Genomic DNA, 20,213 nt, shown 5'->3' on the forward strand with positions numbered 1-20,213 from the left:
AGAATACCCTCACTCCGGCCCTTCCACAAGCCGCCCAAATCCCCTTTATCATCAAGAAAGAAGCCCTCATGATTCCCAAGCTCCACCACCCCATCAACCTCTCCCAACACCCAATATTCCCATTTTTGTGGGACCAACATCAGCCCCTTTGCAAAGAACGACCAGTGAGCCATTGTTTCAGGCTCACGATACACAATACTACCCCCCCCCCCCCCGAACCTACGTTTCATGCCCCCGAACCACAGGCTTACAATCCACATTTGGAAGTGCCGGCAGAGGTTGAGAAGCCGGTTAATGCTCCTAAACAGGATGAAGTATTGAGAAAGTTCAAAAGCCTGGAGCAGTCCTTCAGGAACTTGCACGGATTGGGCAATCAAGTCAGCGTAGCATACAAAGATCTGTGCCCTTTCCCAGACGTCCAACTCCCGGCTGGGTTCAAGATGCCTAAGTTTGATTTATATGAAGGGCACGGTGATCCCATGGCACATTTGCGGGGATTCTGTAGCAAAATGAGAGGGGCAGGCGGCAAGGATGAGCTGTTGATAGCTTATTTCGGCCAAAGTCTGAGCGGATCTGCACTGGAATGGTATACCAGGCAGGATTTCAGCAGGTGGTACACGTGGGATGATCTGGCACAGGCTTTTGCAGGTCATTTCCAGTACAATCTAGAGATAGTCCCTGACCGTCTCACGTTATTGAGAACTGGGAAGAAACCCGGGGAAAGTTTTCGCGAGTTCGGGTTCCGCTGGAGAGAACAAGCAGCTAGAGTCGATCCTCCCATGAGAGAGGGAGAGATGGTGGACTATTTTTTGCAGACATTGGATCCAACCTACTTTGGTCACTTGGTGACAACGGTTGGAAAATCTTTCAACGAGGTGGTCAAGATAGGGGTCATGATAGAAGAGGGTTTGAGGTCTGACAAGATCTTGAACTATTCGGCACTCAAGGCCACAACCCAGGCTATTCAAAGCGGCACGGGAGGTGCGCTGAGAAGAAAGAAAGAGGAGGTTGCCACGATCGAGGCAGGCAGTTGGTCCAGGGCTGGCAGGCCACACTACAACCAACCCAGACCTCACAGGTCAGAATACCCATACAGCCCACCACAAAATTTCTATCCACCTCGAGAACCACATTGTTCCGTACACCAAGCCCAGGCATACACTCAGCCTCCGGTTCGCCCACAATGGTGCGTGCCGGCTCCCCAGAACATATATGCACCACCACAAAACACCTATCCTCCACCGAGGGCGTATAGAAACCCTTCAGGGGCAGGCTTCCGGGGAAATCCAGATGCTAGGAATGACAGGTTGCGGAAGCAGAGAACTTTCACGGAGTTGGGAGAAACCTACACCGCTTTGTTCCACAAGCTGAGGCAATTGGGTTTGGTTAGTCCTGTCCAGACTCGAGAACCAAATCCCCCACCTCAGAACTTGGATCGATCAATCAGTTGTGAATACTGTTCAGGGATGCTCGGGCATGATACCGAGAAGTGCTGGAAATTAAGGCATGCCATACAGGATCTTATTGACACCAATAAGATCGAGGTCCAGACACCGGAGGCTCCTAACATCAACCAAAACCCACTGCCAGCGCACCACGAAACTCACATGATTGAGTTGGTGTGTGAGGGAGGAGAATTGAGAAAACCCTCACAAACAGTGATGATGATCCAAGCCGCCCCGAAAGAAGTCTCAACCAGTGGAGGAACGAGTGTACAGTCGCAGGGAGAAGGCGTCAAGCCGGTAGTGATATTGGGAAAGAGCCCGTCCGCCATAACAAGCAAACCCGAGCCAAGCAAGTTGGTAATACCAGGGATCCCGCCCACACCGGCGGTCGTGTTGAAAGGGGTATGTAGAGAACGGGTGACCATAAAGCCTGTGGTCCAGCTGCCGATGATTGACAGCAGGGCTGTGCCTTGGAAATATGAAAAGGCGGTGGTGATGTACAAAGGAAAACAGGTGGAAGAAGTCAGTTGTGAAGCGCAAGGGCTGACTCGATCAGGTCGATGTTTTGCTCCGGTGGAGCTAAGAAGAACCAACCCAGTTGCAACCAAGAAACCTGTGTCCGAAGAAGAGGCTGAAGAGTTCTTGAGGAAGATGAAAGTACAGGACTATTCTGTGGTCGAACAGCTGAGAAAAACACCGGCCCAGATCTCACTGTTGTCGTTACTGATCCATTCTGAGGAGCATCGTCGGGCCCTGCTAAAGATATTGAACGAAGCTCATGTACCCAGTGAGATTGCTGTAAACCACCTGGAAACCATTGCCAGCAAGATTTTCGAGGTGAACAGGGTAACATTCTCAGATGATGACCTGCCGGTGGAAGGTACGGAGCATAATAAAGCTCTATACCTAGCTGTCAAATGTGAAGACTCGGTGGTAACTCGAGTATTGGTGGACAACGGCTCAAGCGCCAATATTTGCCCACTATCTACTTTGAACCAGTTGAAGATCGACCACGGAAGGATCCACAAGAACAGTATCTGTGTCCGAGGGTTTGACGGAAACGGAACGGCCACTGTAGGGGATGTTGTACTTGAAATGACCATCGGTCCGGTCCTGTTTGCCATGGAATTCCAGGTATTAGACACCACGGTATCTTACAACCTGCTGTTAGGTCGACCATGGATTCATGCAGCCAAAGCGGTGCCTTCCACCCTACATCAGATGGTGAAGCTCGAGTGGGAAAGACAAGAGGTCGTGTTACATGGCGAGGATACAACGTGCACCATGGGCGGAACCATTGTACCTTTCATAGAGACCGCTGATGACAAAGGACCTTGGGTCTACCAGATTTTCGATACAGGGTCGGCCAACAAAATTTCTGAAGGAGAAATCATCCTGCACCCTAGGGTAGCTGCCGCAACAGTCATGATGGTCTCAGAAATGCTGGGTAATGGATTTGTGCCGGGAAAAGGCCTGGGAATCGAGCTTCAAGGGATTGTCCAACCTGTCTCCCTTCCTAAAAATCTGGAAACTTTCGGATTGGGGTTCAAACCAACCGCAACAGATAGGAAGCAAGCGCGAAAAATGAAGAAGAGGGTCTGGTTTCTGCCTAAACCAGTGCCACGCCTCTCAAGGTCTTTTGTCAAAGCAAGTGCCAAGGGATCACCGGTCCCAAAGATTCTAGGACCTTTGATCGGTATAAATGAAGACCTGAATCAGAGTTTTGAGAGGCTGTTCGCGGATGTTAGTGTGGTGGAGGCTGGAGAAGGGTCCAGCAGAGCAGAGATACAGTTTGTGGGGCCTGAGGCCAAGACCAACAATTGGACGGTTACTCCTCTTCCTATCCGAGGGGAGTCTTGGTAGTAGGCTTTGATTTATGTTTTGTTTGTTTGTTTGTTCGGATTATTCAAGGGTGTAATCCAAATTTTACTTTCGTTTTTGTAAAAGTGTGAACCCTTTTATCCCGCAAGTTTAATAAAGTTCTTTTCTTTTGTCCCATCTTAATTTTGTTTTGTTCTTTTTCTTTCTGAACAGTTCTCTTTTTACTGGTTCTAATGACATGGCATGCACAGCGGATCTTCGACCTAGTCTAATAAATCAATCTGAAACCGACTCAATGATGCAAGAGGTCGTTTGTGACGATGAATCTGAATGTGACGAAGGTGAAGCCTTCGAAGAAATAAACCGAGAACTGTGCCAATTTGAAGAGAAACCCAAGCCTAACCTAAATGACACCGAGGCTGTGAATCTAGGAGACGCTGATAACGTCCAAGAGACCAAAATTAGCATCCACATTGAGCCGAATGTCAGAGCAGAATTGATCAAAACTCTCATGGAATTCAAAGATGTTTTTGCATGGTCATATGATGATATGCCTGGATTAAGCACAAATTTAGTGGTTCACAAATTGCCCACTGACCCGGCATACCCTCCGGTCAAGCAAAAACTAAGGAAATTTAAAACAGAAATGAGTGTAAAAATCAAAGAAGAGGTGATTAAGCAGTTGCAGGCAAAGGTCATTCGGGTCACTCGATATCCCGAGTGGTTGGCCAATGTGGTACCAGTCCCAAAGAAGGATGGAAAAATCAGGGTGTGCGTCGACTACCGCAACCTCAACAAAGCAAGTCCCAAGGACAATTTTCCGTTACCCAACATTCATATCCTGATCGATAATTGCGCTGGGCGCGAGATCGGATCCTTTGTGGATTGCTATGCGGGTTATCATCAGATCCTAATGGACGAAGAGGATGCTGAGAAGACAGCGTTTATTACGCCATGGGGAACCTACTGCTATCGGGTAATGCCGTTCGGGTTAAAGAACGCCGGGGCAACGTACATGCGAGCAATGACTGCTGTGTTTCATGACATGATACACAAAGAAATAGAGGTGTACGTCGATGATGTGATCATCAAATCTTGGCGTCAGGAGGACCATGTGGCAGACCTAAGGAGATTTTTCCAAAGACTCCGGAGGTATGATATCAAGCTTAACCCGGCCAAATGCGCATTCGGGGTTCCATCAGGAAAGTTGCTAGGATTCATCGTCAGTCGACGGGGGATTGAGTTAGACCCATCCAAAATTGAATCCATCCGAGATTTGCCACCGCCAAGGAACAAAACAGAGGTAATGAGTTTGCTGGGTAGACTCAATTACATCAGCAGGTTCATCGCTCAACTCACAGCAACTTGTGAGCCCATATTTCGGCTGCTGAGAAAGGATGCTGCGGTAGGTTGGACGGCAGAGTGTCAGGAGGCCTTCGACCAAATCAAAGGGTATCTGTCTAATCCACCCGTATTGGTCCCGCCGAAGCCTGGGAAGCCATTAATTCTTTACCTAACGGTCTTGGAAAATTCATTTGGTTGTGTATTGGGGCAACATGATGACACAGGGAGGAAGGAGCAGGCCATCTACTATCTTAGCAAGAAATTCACAGTACATGAGGTCAAGTACACTCAACTCGAGAAAACATGTTGTGCCCTAACTTGGGTAGCTCAGAAGTTGAAGCACTACCTGTCTTCGTATACTACTTATCTCATATCCCGTTTGAACCCATTAAAGTATATCTTTCAGAAACCTATGCCCACGGGAAGGTTGGCAAAGTGGCAAATTCTGCTCACAGAGTTTGATATCATCTATGTGACGAGGACGGCCATGAAAGCCCAGGCACTGGCAGACTATTTGGCGGAGAATCTCGTTGATGAAAAATACGAGCCCTTAAGAACGTATTTTCCTGACGAAGAGGTAATGCATACAAATGAGTTGGAATTACCTGAGGAACCGGGTTGGAAGTTTTTCTTCGATGGAGCTGCAAACGCAAAAGGGGTTGGAATAGGAGCAGTACTCATTTCTGAAACAGGACGCCATTATCCTGTTACGGCTCAACTACGCTTCTATTGCACCAACAATATGGCCGAGTATGAGGCTTGCATTCTGGGTCTGCGCTTGGCTGCTGACATGGATGTCCAAGACGTCTTGGTCTTGGGAGACTCGGACCTCTTGGTACATCAAATTCAGGGAGAATGGGAAACACGAGATCTAAAACTCATACCATACCGACAATGCTTGCATGATCTGAGCAAGCAATTTCGATCGGTGAAGTTCAAACACATCCCGAGAGTTCACAACGAGGTTGCGGATGCCTTGGCTACCTTAGCATCAATGCTGCACCACCCTGACAAAATGTATGTTGATCCTCTGCACATCCAGGTCCGTGATCAGCACGCCTACTGCAATGCCATAGAAGAAGAAGCAGATGGCGAACCCTGGTTTCATGATATCAAGGAATACCTCAGGATGGGGATATATCCAGAACATGCCTCTAGAGACCAAAAAGAGCCCTTCGGCGTTTGTCGAATGGTTTCTTCCTCAGTGGAGGAGTATTGTACAAAAGGACCCCGGATTTGGGATTGTTGAGATGCATAGATGCCAGTCAAGCAACGACGGTTATGGCAGAGGTACATGCTGGAGTTTGTGGGCCACACATGAGCGGATATGTATTGGCAAGAAAGATCCTTCGAACAGGGTGTTATTGGCTCACCATGGAACACGACTGTATCACTTTCGTGAGGAAATGCCATCAGTGCCAGATACATGGAGATTTGATTCATTCTCCGCCAACAGAGTTACATACGATGTCAGCACCCTGGCCGTTTGTGGCATGGGGCATGGATGTCATTGGGCCCATCGAGCCGGCAGCATCCAACGGTCATAGGTTCATTCTAGTGACCATTGATTACTTCACCAAATGGGTTGAGGCTAAAACCTTCAAATCAGTAACCAAGAAGGCAGTGGTGGACTTTGTTCACTCCCATATCATCTGCAGATTTGGGATCCCAAAAGTGATCATCACGGATAACGGTGCGAATCTTAATAGCAGCTTGATGAGAGAGGTATGCCAACAATTCAAGATTACACACCGCAATTCCACCCCATATCGTCCCAAGGCGAATGGAGCAGTCGAAGCAGCCAATAAGAATATCAAGAAGATACTGCGAAAGATGGTGGGAGGTTCCAGACAATGGCACGAGAAATTACCTTTTGCTTTGTTGGGTTACCGCACCACCGTCCGAACTTCCATAGGCACAACTCCTTATTTGATGGTGTATGGAACTGAGGCCGTAATACCAGCGGAAGTCGAAATTCCGTCCCTCCGAATTGTCGCTGAAGCCGGGATTAATGATGATGAATGGGTCAAAGCTCGATTGGAACAGTTGAGCCTGATAGATGAGAAAAGATTGGCAGCAGTGTGTCATGGTCAGCTGTACCAGAAGAGAATGGCAAGAACATATAATAAGAAGGTGCGCCCCAGGAAGTTTGAGGTAGGGCAGCAGGTATTGAAGAAGATCCTCCCACATCAGGTCGAGGCAAAAGGCAAATTCGCCCCAAATTGGCAAGGGCCTTATATCGTGACCAGAGTATTGTCCAACGGTGCTTTGTGTTTGACAGATGTCGAGGGTAGATGTGTCGACATGGCTATCAATTCAGATGCAGTCAAGAGATATTATGCGTAATTTCTTTAATTATGGCAATTTTTGGTTCATTTGTTTGTATTTGGCATTTATTGGATAATGAGATGACGGAGGCAATTCTTTCTTCTATCCAAACACTTTTAACCCTTGCTTCCCCCTTTGAGCCTTAAGTTATTCTTTCATACCCCTCTTTTGGAATCACTAATGGAAAAAAAAGAAGGAAAAGAAAAGGAAGATAAAAATCATAAGAAATGCAAAACCGTGGGAACTACGTTTGACCTGATTCCTCGAAGAGGATACGTAGGCGCCTCACGGCTCGGTCATAGTATGCATCATAGTGAATATAGGATGCATAATGTACATAGTGTGCATAATAGGCACAGTGTGTGTAACGCACATAGCGCAACATAAGTGTAAAAAATAGATTCCCTAAGTAAGAAAACTGGGGCAGAGGTTATGTTTTAAGTTCCAACGAAGGTTTGACTCCAAAAGTTGTAGCACATCACCCATCAAATTATTTTCATTTTTATAGCCTTTCTTTAACCCCACACCAAAACCAACATCAACATCCAAAAGACCTCCCGATCAATGTTCAAGAGATGTCGAGTCAGGCAAATAAGGCCGAGAATAATACACCGATCCCCAGAAAAGAAGAGGATCGTAAGACTGGGAATGAATTGATGGTCAAAGGAATCCTCAGAAGAGAGGGTCGTATCTACAACGCCCCGATTCCTCGAAAGAAATAAAATGAGAGAGTCTTATCGGTGAAAACCTTCACAGGCACCGAGAGGCGATGTAAGATGAGGGATATGAAATGAGAGAGTCTTATTGGTGAAAACCTTCACAGGCACCATAAGGCGCCGGGAGATGAGAGAAAAGAGAGAGTCTCATTAGTGAAAACCCCTCGAAGGGCACTATGAGGCGACAAGACAGATCAGCAAAGCTACCACATTCGAAACGAAATGAACACTCCTTTATCATCCCCAGCAAGTCAAACCATCGAGCAGATCAATTGATACAAATAGACTGGGTCGGAATCTATGGTGCACGCCATGATCACGGGGACCAGTTGTGTCCTCCAGATAAGTTCTTCTGAGTTTCTTCTCCCACCAAATATTGGTTCAGAAAGACTTTCTCCTTTTTCTATCTTTTATTTCTTTTCCTAAAATTTGTCTTGAAAGAATATTTCAAAGCTTACTACCAGAAACCGGAGGGGAATTCATCCAATGCAGGATAGTACAAACAGTCTTAAAAGCCGATCCCAGGCAATGCAATGATCGTGCCCGGCAATTTTGGAGGAAGTAAGCTCCTAAAGGGAGTGGTGTCGGGAGTTAAAAGCAGACTCCCACAGCATGTGCTTAAAGAGAAAGCAGAAAAGGGGATTAATTGAAAGCCAATCCCCAGCAGGCTAGAGACCCCAGTAGGCAACTCTGCCCAGTAATATATTATGAGAACATAGAGCAAGAAAAGAGGAAGAGAGAAAAATCATTCGCTGGAAAGTCACCCTCTACCACCACGATTAAAACTAACTAAATCCTTTTGTCTGCTGCAGGAGAACAAAGGATTTATAATGGCAGCAATGCGCAACGCCAGGGAAACCACCAAAACCCGGGGCAGAAAATTTTCTGCCGATTGTCGAAAATTTTCTCGGAAGAACGGGGAAGCAATTGGAATACTTTTAAGTTCTAGGTCGCCCACCAGTATAATGCGGGAATACTTTTAAGTTCTAGGTCGCCCACCAGTATAATGCGGGAATACTTTTAAGTTCTAGGTCGCCCACCAGTATAATGCGAGAATACATTTAAGTTCTAGGTCGCCCACCAGTATAATGCGGGAATACATTTAAGTTCTAGGTCGCCCACCAGTATAATGCGGGAATACTTTTAAGTTCTAGGTCGCCCACCAGTATAATGCGGGAATACTTTTAAGTTCTAGGTCGCCCACCAGTATAATGCGGGAATACTTTTAAGTTCTAGGTCACCCACCAGTATAATGCGGGAATACTTTTAAGTTCTAGGTCGCCCACCAGTATAATGCGGGAATACATTTAAGTTCTAGGTCGCCCACCAGTATAATACGGGAATACATTTAAGTTCTAGGTCGCCCACCAGTATAATGCGGGAATACATTTAAGTTCTAGGTCGCCCACCAGTATAATGCGGGAATACATTTAAGTTCTAGGTCTCCCACCAGTATAATGCGGGAATACTTTTAAGTTCTAGGTCGCCCACCAGTATAATGCGGGAATACATTTAAGTTCTAGGTCGCCCACCAGTATAATGCGGGAATACATTTAAGTTCTAGGTCGCCCACCAGTATAATGCGGGAATACATTTAAGTTCTAGGTCGCCCACCAGTATAATGCGGGAATACATTTAAGTTCTAGGTCGCCCACCAGTATAATGCGGGAATACATTTAAGTTCTAGGTCGCCCACCAGTATAATGCGGGAATACATTTAAGTTCTAGGTCGCCCACCAGTATAATGCGGGAATACTTTTAAGTTCTAGGTCGCCCACCAGTATAATGCGGGAATACATTTAAGTTCTAGGTCGCCCACCAGTATAATGCGGGAATACATTTAAGTTCTAGGTCGCCCACCAGTATAATGCGGGAATACATTTAAGTTCTAGGTCGCCCACCAGTATAATGCGGGAATACATTTAAGTTCTAGGTCGCCCACCAGTATAATGCGGGAATACATTTAAGTTCTAGGTCGCCCACCAGTATAATGCGGGAATACTTTTAAGTTCTAGGTCGCCCACCAATATAATGCGGGAATACATTTAAGTTCTAGGTCGCCCACCAGTATAATGCGGGAATACATTTAAGTTCTAGGTCGCCCACCAGTATAATGGGGGAATACTTTTAAGTTCTAGGTCGCCCACCAGTATAATGCGGGAATACATTTAAGTTCTAGGTCGCCCACCAGTATAATACGGGAATACATTTATGTTCTAGGTCGCCCACCAGTATAATGCGGGAATACATTTAAGTTCTAGGTCGCCCACCAGTATAATGCGGGAATACATTTAAGTTCTAGGTCGCCCACCAGTATAATGCGGGAATACATTTAAGTTCTAGGTCGCCCACCAGTATAATGCGGGAATACATTTAAGTTCTAGGTCGCCCACCAGTATAATGCGGGAATACATTTAAGTTCTAGGTCGCCCACCAGTATAATGCGGGAATACATTTAAGTTCTAGGTCGCCCACCAGTATAATGCGGGAATACATTTAAGTTCTAGGTCGCCCACCAGTATAATGCTGGAATACATTTAAGTTGTAGGTCGCCCACCAGTATAATGCTGGAATACTTTTAAGTTCTAGGTCGCCCACCAGTATAATGCGGGAATACTTTTAAGTTCTAGGTCGCCCACCAGTATAATGCGGGAATACTTTTAAGTTCTAGGTCGCCCACCAGTAACCCCACCTGAAGACGGAAGGTTACAACAGAGATCCCCCAAGCAGGAAACAATGAAATCCCCCAGCACCGAGAAGCAGAAGGCTGCAAAAGCAAGCGCGCATTCAAAAGGAAGAAGGAACGCGTCTCAGAAGAAGCAGTTTGGAAACGTTATAGCATGCCCAATATAACAATTTTGACGAAAAAAGCCATACCACTGAAGAAACCATTGAAAGATTTAAAGAAGAAAGCCATGTTCCCAGCAAATCAAGCAAAGTGATGAAAACTGGCATTCAGAAAAGGCGAAGGACCGGCATCATCTCCCAAGTTCACAAAATAAAGGCATCAGAGGAAAGCATTAGCCGACAAGAAAGCAAGGCAACAAGAACAAGTTGAAGATAGAAGAGATCTCACACTCTAGCTTAACTTCTTGTTTTTCCTTTCAAGAACAATGTAACAAGGAGATCAGTGAGCAGTAGCATCCTCTGGCAGCGTACAACAGCGCACAACAACAGCAAGCACTACAGTCACACGGTAGTCCCAGCTACCAAAATTTCCCGAACTACATTGACCTGATTCCTGTTCAGCCCAGGATATGTAGGAAACCTTTTGAAGCAAAGGTTCGGTCAAATCTTTTTCAAAAAATGCTTCACACGGAGTATTCGGACGGGCAAAAATCGCTCGCTTTATCTTTGCGCGAAAACCCTTCGTGTCTTCGGGTAAAGAGGGACAGCTGTAAGCACGTGATTTTTGTTTCACATACAATCGCTCCAAAAGAAAATAAAAATAGTGACAAACAACTTCGCTGTACAATTTTTCGATTTTTCTGTGACATGTGTTGTTAGTCATTTAGGGGTCTGTCCATTTTGTATTTAATCATTATCAAACAAAATACAAAAAATATGTGTCATTGAAAGAGAATTCAAAAAAAATATATATGTGCATCGTTCGTTCTAGGTTGTGATTTAACTTACTTAAACATTTTAATTTGGTGTGATAATTATGTTGAAGTGCTACATTGTTATTTGTTTTAATTTCATTTGTTTTATTATTTATTTTGTTATTTTTCATTTTTTGTAAATTGGAAAACAAAAGGAAAAGAGTTGAAAATCGGTTTGGGCCCAAAAATAAGACAAAAACAGGCCCAAACCAGCACTCAAGTCCGGTCCAAACCAGGCCTGACCTGACCACCTCCCGAAACGACGCCGCATCATGCGTCTGATCTGAGCCGTTCAACCTCTTGATCCAACGGCCCGGGACCCCCCTTTAGCAACTCGTTCCCAAACCCGACCCAGTAACCATTTCAACCCAACCCCTCACTTAAACCAAACGACCGCGTCTCACCCCTCACCATCAGATCCAAGCCGTTGAGATCATCTGATCTAACGGCTCAGATCCAATCCCCTACTCCGTATATAAACCCTCTATCACACCCCACGCCCCCTATCCGAACCCCCCTTCACTCGTCTCCTTCCCCAAGCTTTGAACCCCCAAACCCTAGCAGCCGCCCTGATATCCTATTCACCAAAACCCGGCAGCACGAACGCCGGTGACCACCCCCTTCACACCCCTGAAACATCCAACCACCATGAGCACGAATCCACTAGCCATGTACATCGAATCACCTCCCATCGTCTTGAATCTGGATTTGAAGATTCGAGACAAAACTCGATCTATGCCAAACCACCCCAGATTCACACTAGACAACCCACTGACCTCCCTCGGGACCAAACCAAGCTTGGTTTGGTCCGAATCTACCCACAACCCTTAGAATCTCAAATCTAAGAACCCAAAACCTAGAACATGGATAGCCTTGGAAGTCGACCAGTCTTAACAGGGGTTTGAGGTCTAATAGACCTTAATCAAGGTGTTCTCATGGGAGAACACCCTGATTAAAGTTTGTTCGGCCTCAAGAGTTCGAAGTTGAGTCAGATTTGGGTCATTTTGATTTCAAACTTTTTCGGTAAGTTTTCCTTTCTCTTTGTTTTAGTTCTAATTAAGTTGTCAGCATGTTTCGTTGTGTTTGTTTGTTGTTTTGTTATTTTTCATTCGGATTTCTTCCATCTCTGTCAAAGGCCTTTTATTTGGTCAATTGTTTTCTGTTTGTGTTCTGAATGTACCCCATGATAAACATGATCGACAATTAGATTAGTCGTCAAATGAGTTAATTCATATAGGCTCCCAGTAATTGAACAAAAGTTGTCTGATGCCCTTTAGGTCCCTGAACGTATTGTTTATATGAGCGACTGATTATTACCTGTTATAATTAGTATAGTCGACCTGAATAAATGTCGTCGATTAACTTCCTACGACTGAATGTTCAAATATTCTAATATGTACAACCTCACTTGACTGAATGGACCTGTATTGTGATTTGAATGTTGGACATTATCTATGAATGCTAGTTTGTAACTGCATTGTAAACGATTAAAAGGACGAGGCTAGGGCAGTTCTGAAATGGAACTTTCAGAAGTTCAAAATGTCCTGAGGCTACAGTAATGCAGGACAGTAATAATCAAGGGCTAACAGGGGTAGTCTGGGGTTTGAAAAGAACAAAAATGATTAGTTTAAATGAGCTGACAAGTAGGGTACTAATTAAGATTAAACTAATACCAATGGGGAACAAGACACAAGAGTATGGGTTTTAAAATGAATACTTAAATGAGCCCATAACTCTTGATTAAAGAATGAGCCAGGCGTGGGAAACAAAGGGCTGGCATCAAAAAGATGCTTAGGCATGGGATTTAAAGGGTATGGGCAGTCTGCAAATGGCAGAATCCAGGCAGCTTGACTGCACTGGTCGTTTGGCTTATAAATAGGCCATTTCAGAACTTAAAAAGGGCTGGAATTTTTAGTCTTGAGAGAGGTCTGGTGAGTTTAAAGAAAACTGAAAACATAAGGAAATTTCCAGTAAACACTGTAACCAAACACTGTCTGAAAGCTATATAAGAATCCATATTGGTCAAGCTGTCTTGGCCAAGTTCTGTTGTTTGCACTGACTGAGTTGCTTGTGATTGTTGAACTGCTGGTGTTGCTGCATTGAACACTCTTTTACTTCTGGTGTTTCATTACTCTTTTTCTGGGATTATTTGTTTGGTGCTCGACCATCTGCTGGTTCTCTTTTTTCTGGGAATTGTTGTTGTTAGTCTGTGGACTGTGGAAAACACTTGTGGTTGTTGGTTGTTGCTGTGTTGTTGCTGTGTATCTGCTGCTGCTGTGTTTGTTGCATACTGCCCGACTGACCATTCCTTTCTTCTTTTTGTTCTCTATACCAGGTACACACCTAATACACTGTCAGATGTAATTGGAAACTTGAGCATGAATACAAATGAAAATACCTGAAGAATGTGTTTTTTTTATACATAGTTTGTTACCTTAAATATCATGTAATGTAGAAAAATTTTATTCTTGTTTGGATGCTGGAAGTAGCTTACACGCCTAGTAGATATCAATGCATGGTAATTGAATATCATTTTGTATATGTATGCTGCTAGTTAAAAGTATTCCCAATGCATTGGGTTGTATCTTAGACTTAGTCTAATCGTGTAGTATAAGCCTGTAATGTATGCAAAGCATGACAATCGTACACTCTAGTTAAGTTCTTTCCTTTCCGATAAATTGCCATACATAACTGTTAAACCATGATTTAAGAAAAAAACAGGGTTTGCAATCTCAACCCCACGAAGGTCGAGCCCGGGTCAAAACAGACCCAGCAGGCCCGCCCCGGATAAACAATGGCCCAGGTCTGGCCCATCACGCGTGGGTTGGATTTGGGCCTTTAATTTCGCTCGGCTGACTGTGTGCGTGGCCGCGCTTCTGATTTTGCTCAAGCGCTCGGAATTCTGTTATAAATAACTTGCAAGCATGTAATTAATTAGGACTATCTACTGTTTTCATTTGGTAGAGACAAACACGACAAGAAACGTAGTTGCTATAGGATACCTTTTTAAAATAAGAACGAGATGGGCCTCGACGAAAATAAATAAAAAAAAAATGCGCAGGATGCGGGGCCCTCGTTAAATGTATATTATCGAAGCATTCAGTTTCCAGGATGGGTCGTTCAGCAAATCTCACGGCCCTCACAGAATAATAACGCGATAGTCTCTTTAAGCGCGTATCTAATAATTTTTACCTTCTTAAATTCGGGTGCGCATTTATGTGACCCAAATCCAAATCTCGACGGATTCGAAATGTGTTTCTAATCACGGGTACATTGATTGTGACGTGGTTCGAAATGCATGTCCATGACGTCGCAAATTCCTTTTAAAAACGAGAATGAGATGAGCCTCGCCAAATAAAATACAAATTGCGGGGCCCTCAGTAAATATTTTCTTTAAAAATTGTTTAGACTTCGGGATGGACCGTTTTTAGTAAAATTCCACGGTCCTACCCAAAATAAATACGCTAGTCGCTTTAAGCGCGCCTTTAATAATTTAATCACCCTAAACTCGGGTGCACATTGATGTGACCCAAATCCAAATCTCAACGGAGTCAAAGTGTGTCAATGACCACGGGTACATTGATTGTAACGTGGCTCGAGACACATTTTATAACGTTGCAATTCTTGATAAAAATAATAATAATGATGAAAGCGGTTAAAAGCTAAAATTTGCACATAAGTTCATATTTGTTTAAAATCAGATAAATAAGCCAAACATAACAGTTGAGCGACCGTGCTAGAACTACGGAATTCGGGAATGCCTAACACCTTCTCCCGGGTTAACAGAATTCCTTATCCGGATTTCTGGTACGCAGACTATAATATAGAGTCATTCTTTTCCTCGATTCGGGATTAAAATTGGTGACTTGGGACACCCTAAATCTCCCAAGTGGCGACTCTGAAAGAAATAAACCAATCCCATTTCGATTGTCCTTTAATTGGAAAAAACTCCCCTGCGCCCCCCCGGGCGCGGAAAAAGGAGGTGTGACATGGGCCTTCGAAAATCCCAGGCTAGTCCCCTTCTGTTGGACCTAGGTCTAAGTGAGAAGTTCAAAAGAGACTAGAAAGCAGAAAGATGAAAGGCAATTAAGATTTCATTCAGCCTTTCGAACCAAATGCTCTTAATCGGCCCAAGACTAACGGGAACAATCAAACAAGCTAAACTAATGAATTCAAAAAAAAACTAAAGAAGCTAATAACTAACCACTATTCTTGATTTAAGAAGAAACACATGCAATAAAAAGAAGAAGAAGAAAAGTAGAAAAAGATTAAAAAAAATGGGAAAGAGAAAATATTAGGAAAACCTGCCAAGCCGAACGGACACAAATCTTGTAATCTTCAAATGAACCTCTGATTTTTGGCCGAGATAGACTTTAACCATGTGTTCTCGACTGAAAACACGCGATTAAAGTCGATTTGAAACTCAAAATCTCGAGACCCTGCTACTCTGATTTTGGGACTTAGGGCTTGAATCTTTGATCTAAAATTTGAGAAACTCCGTGAGGATTGGAAGCAAATGGGGTGGGGATTCAAGATGAGGAGGTGGAGGTGGTTGTCTGGTGTGATTTGTGACACGATTGGACGAGTTAGGGTTTCGGTCGCCCTTTTCAATCTAAGATTCGAAGAGTTTTGATGGGATTCGAGGGAGATGGTTTGGGGTTTTGGAATGGGGAGATTAAGGGGAATCAAGGGTGTAAATTTGGGGTCGATCGGAGCAGCGCCGCCGGCGGAGACGATTTCCGGCAAGCGGTTCCGGCGGGGATGATGAGAGTCTAGTGAAAGAGATGATAGGGGGTAGGGGCACGTTTTGACACTTAAATATCAGGTGATCCAAGCTTCAAGACCGTCCTATCAACAAACTTCGACGGTCCTGATCTGTCGCCAACGAAACGGGGTCGTTTTGATTAAAATGGGGGAAGACCGGACCGGGTTAAGGTGGTTTGGGCCGGGTGAGGGGGTTTGGACAGGTGTGGGGATGGATGACTTGGGCCTGGGGAATTTCGAATACAAATGGCCCAAAATTCACAAAAATTGCAAATGATGAAAAGAAATTATTTTGTTTTGAATTTATGGGAGTAATTCATATAGGGCAAAAATTACGTGCTCACAACTGTTCAATCTCATGATGTGTATGCACTTATTAACCCCGGTTCCACCTTGTCCTATGTTACCCCTTTTGTTGCTATGTAATTCGGGAAAGAACCAAAACAACTTCATGAACCATTCTCGGTGTCTACTCCGGTTGGTGAGTCCATTTTGGCTACTCAAATTTATAGAAGTTGTGATGTCACGGTGTGCGGTAGGGATACCAGGGCCGATCTTATTGAATTGGGAATGGTAGATTTTGATGTAATAATGGGAATGGATTGGCTTTATTCATGTTTTTCCAAGCTTGATTGTCAGACTAGAACCACGAGGCTTGAATTTCCTAATAAATCCGTTGTTGAATGGAAGGGAGATAATGTAGTGCCTAGAGGTCGGTTTATTTCCTACCTTAAGGCCACGAAGATGATCAAGAAGGGGTGTATCTATCATTTAGTTTGGGTTACGGACACCGATGCCGAGGCGCTTAGCCTAGAGTCTGTACCGGTTGTGAATGAATTTCCTGATGTCTTTCTAAATGAGCTCCCTGGGATTCCCCGGACAGGGAGATTGATTTTGGGATCGATGTGATGCCAGGCACGCAGCCTATATCAATTCCAACTTACAGAATGGCACCGACAGAACTGAAAGAGCTAAAGGAACAATTGAAAGATTTGCTAGAAAAAGGGTTTTATCCGGCCGAGTGTGTCACCATGGGGTGCACTGGTCTTGTTTGTAAGGAAGAAAGATGGGTCGTTGCGAATGTGTATTGACTACCGACAGCTCAACAAAGTCACAATCAAAAATAAATACCCTCTACCAAGAATAGATGACTTGTTTGATCAACTACAAGGTGCTACATGTTTCTGAAAGATTGACTTGTTGTCCAGGTATCATCAATTGAAGATAAGGGAGAAAGATATTCAAAAGACGGCTTTCAGAACTCGGTATGGGCACTTCGAATTTATGGTGATGTCCTTTGGGCTAACAAATGCCCCGGCAACTTTCACGGATCTTACGAATCGAGTCTTCAAGCCATTTCTAGATTCCTTTGTGATAGTGTTCATTGAAAATATTCTTGTATATTCCCGGAGTCGGGAGGGCCACGCTGGCCATCTCATGGCAATTTTGCAGACTCTTCAGCAACATCAATTATATGCGAAATTTTCAAAATGTGAATTTTGGCTTGAATCTGTCGCGTTCTTGGGTCATGTTGTTTCCGGGGAAGGAATTATGGTTGATCCTCAAGAGATTGCAGTAGTGAAGAATTGGCCTAGACCTACCACTCCAACTGAAATTCGTAGTTTCTTGGGTTTAGCTGGGTACTACAGGAGGTTTGTGGAGGGGTTTTCTACTCTTGCCTCTCCATTGACTAAATTGACGCAGAAAGCAGTTAAATTCCAATGGTTTGATGCTTGTGAAAAGAGTTTCCAATTGAAGTCAAGGTTAACAACAGCACCGGTGTTAACCCTGCCAGAGGGTACAGAGGGATTTGTGGTATATTGTGATGCTTCCAGGATCGGGCTCGAGTGCGTGTTAATGCAACACGGCAAGGTAATAGCCTACGCTTCTAGGTAACTCAAGATTCATGAAAAAAACTATCCAACCCATGACTTAGAGCTAGCGGCAGTGGTGTTTGCACTAAAACATTGGCGACATTATTTGTATGGGGTCCATGTGGATGTGTTTACCGATCATAAGAGCCTTCAATATATTTTCAAGTAGAAGGAGTTGAATCTGAGGCAAAGAAGATGGCTAGAGTTACTCAAGGACTATGACATTGATATTCTCTACCACCCGGGAAAGGCTAATGTTGTGGCAGATGCTCTTAGTAGAAAATCTATGGGAAGTTTGGCTCATTTGGAGGCATATCAGAGGTTGTTAGCTAGGGAGGTTTACCAGTTGGCTTGTTTGGGAGTTCGCCTTGATGACTCTAATGAAGGAGGGGTAATTGTGCAGAATAGGGTTGAATCATCGCTGGTGGCGGAGGTGAAAGAAAATCATTACAATGATCCATTGATAGCACAACTGAGAGAGGGGATTCACAAACACAAGACCACAGCTTTTTCCCTTGGCAAGGATGATGGTACCCTACGGTACCAAGACCGCCTATGTGTTCCTGATATTGACGGTCTTCGAGAAAGGATCATGGCAGAAGCTCACACTTCCAGGTATTCCGTGCACCCAGGTTCTACGAAAATGTATCATGATCTCAAGGAAATTTATTGGTGGAACAACATGAAGAAGGATGTGGCAGACTTTGTAGCAAAATGTCCGAATTGTCAGCAAGTGAAGGCCGAACATCAAAGGCCCTGTGGATTGGCTCAAAGCATAGAAATTTTAATGTGTAAATGGGAGATGATTAACATGGATTTTGTGATAGGATTGCCACGCACTCCGCGCAAGTTCGACTCAATTTGGGCAATCGTGGATCGACTCACGAAATCAGCGCATTTCTTACCAGTTAAATCTACTGACACAGTGGAACAATATGCTCAGTTGTATATCAAATAAATAGTCAGGTTGCATGGCACTCCAGTCTACATCATTTCTGATCAAGGGGCTCAGTTCACAACCAACTTTTGGAAGAAATTTCATCAAGGTTTGGGCACGCAGGTAAATCTTAGCACAACTTTTCACCCCCAGACTGACAGGCAAGCAGAGCAAACTATTTAGATGCTTGAGGACATGTTGTGTGCTTGCACTCTTGATTTCAAAGGTAGTTGGGATTACCCTTTGCCACTCATAGAGTTTGCTTACAACAACAGCTTCCACGCTAGTATTCAGATGGCACCATTTGAGTCATTGTATGGTAGGAGATGTAGGTCCCCTATTGGGCGGTTCGAGGTTGGAGAAGCAGAATTGATAGGGCCAGACCTCGTGCATCAGGCCATGGAGAAAGTCAAGATTATTAAAGAGAGGTTGAAAACTGCTCAGAGTCGCCAAAAGTCTTATTCGGACATTCGTCGTAGGGACTTGGAGTTCAAAGAAGATGATTGGGTATTCTTGAGGGTTTCCCCCATGAAGGGTATCATGCGATTAGGGAAGAAAGGAAAATTGAGTCTGAGGTATGTTAGACCATATAAAATAATCTAGAGGATTGGTCAGGTGGCATAAAAGCTCGATCTACCACCCGAGCTATCATTGGTACATCCGGTCTTCCATGTGTCTATGTTGAGAAAGGTAGTGGGAGATCCATCCACCATTGTGCCAGTTGAGACTATTGAGGTTAACGAAGAGCTATCGTATGAAGAAGTTCCAGTTGCCATTCTCGATAGGCAAGTTCGTAAATTGAGAAATAAGAAAATTGCATTCGTGAAAGTGTTATGGCGGAACCAGCAAGTTGAGGAAGCCACTTGGGAAGCCGAGGATAAAATGAAAAAGAAGTATCAACATTTATTTGTATAGTCATGTAATAGCTTTTATGCATTTAGATCCTATGAACTCTTATCTTCTGGGTTGATCTATGTACAACTGTCCTGTTTCGGTTATATGTTGCCCATGCGGCCATGGTTATTATTATACGAGTGATGTTATGTCTTATGTCTATGGAATGTGTACATGTGGTTAGGATATGTTTTGGGTCTCTCTGCCAGGTGGATAGGCCTAAATACAAAGGAAACTCTGGCGAAATTTTCGAAAATTTAGGGAGTTACCTAAATTTGGGGTCTATGAATATGTTTCAGGTTGCAAAGAGAAGAAGATTATACAAAGACTCCTAATAAGTGAACCTTGATCCTCATTCGAGGTCGACTATGCGATCGCATAACCAATATGCGGACTGCGTAGTCGTCGCATATTTCGCATTGGGATTTTGTAAGGGGCAGTTCTGCGGTGCATTATGCGACCGCAGAATGAGTATGCGGACCGTATTT

The 20,213-nt window shown here is 44.2% G+C and overlaps 1 protein-coding gene across 1 annotated transcript; it reads left to right on the forward strand.

Annotated features, from left to right (window-relative positions):
• The first annotated feature begins 17,457 nt into the window (after positions 1 to 17,457).
• LOC138877619 (uncharacterized) lies at positions 17,458 to 19,746 on the forward strand. Its single transcript, XM_070157244.1, has 4 exons — positions 17,458 to 17,892; positions 18,145 to 18,434; positions 19,107 to 19,406; positions 19,518 to 19,746. The coding sequence occupies exons 1-4, from the start codon at positions 17,458 to 17,460 to the stop codon at positions 19,744 to 19,746; spliced, it is 1,254 nt and encodes a 417-aa protein (XP_070013345.1).
• Positions 19,747 to 20,213: the final 467 nt, after the last annotated feature.

Source organism: Nicotiana sylvestris, chromosome 9 (genome assembly GCF_000393655.2).
Source record: "Nicotiana sylvestris chromosome 9, ASM39365v2, whole genome shotgun sequence".
NCBI classification, from domain to species: Eukaryota; Viridiplantae; Streptophyta; class Magnoliopsida; order Solanales; family Solanaceae; genus Nicotiana; species Nicotiana sylvestris.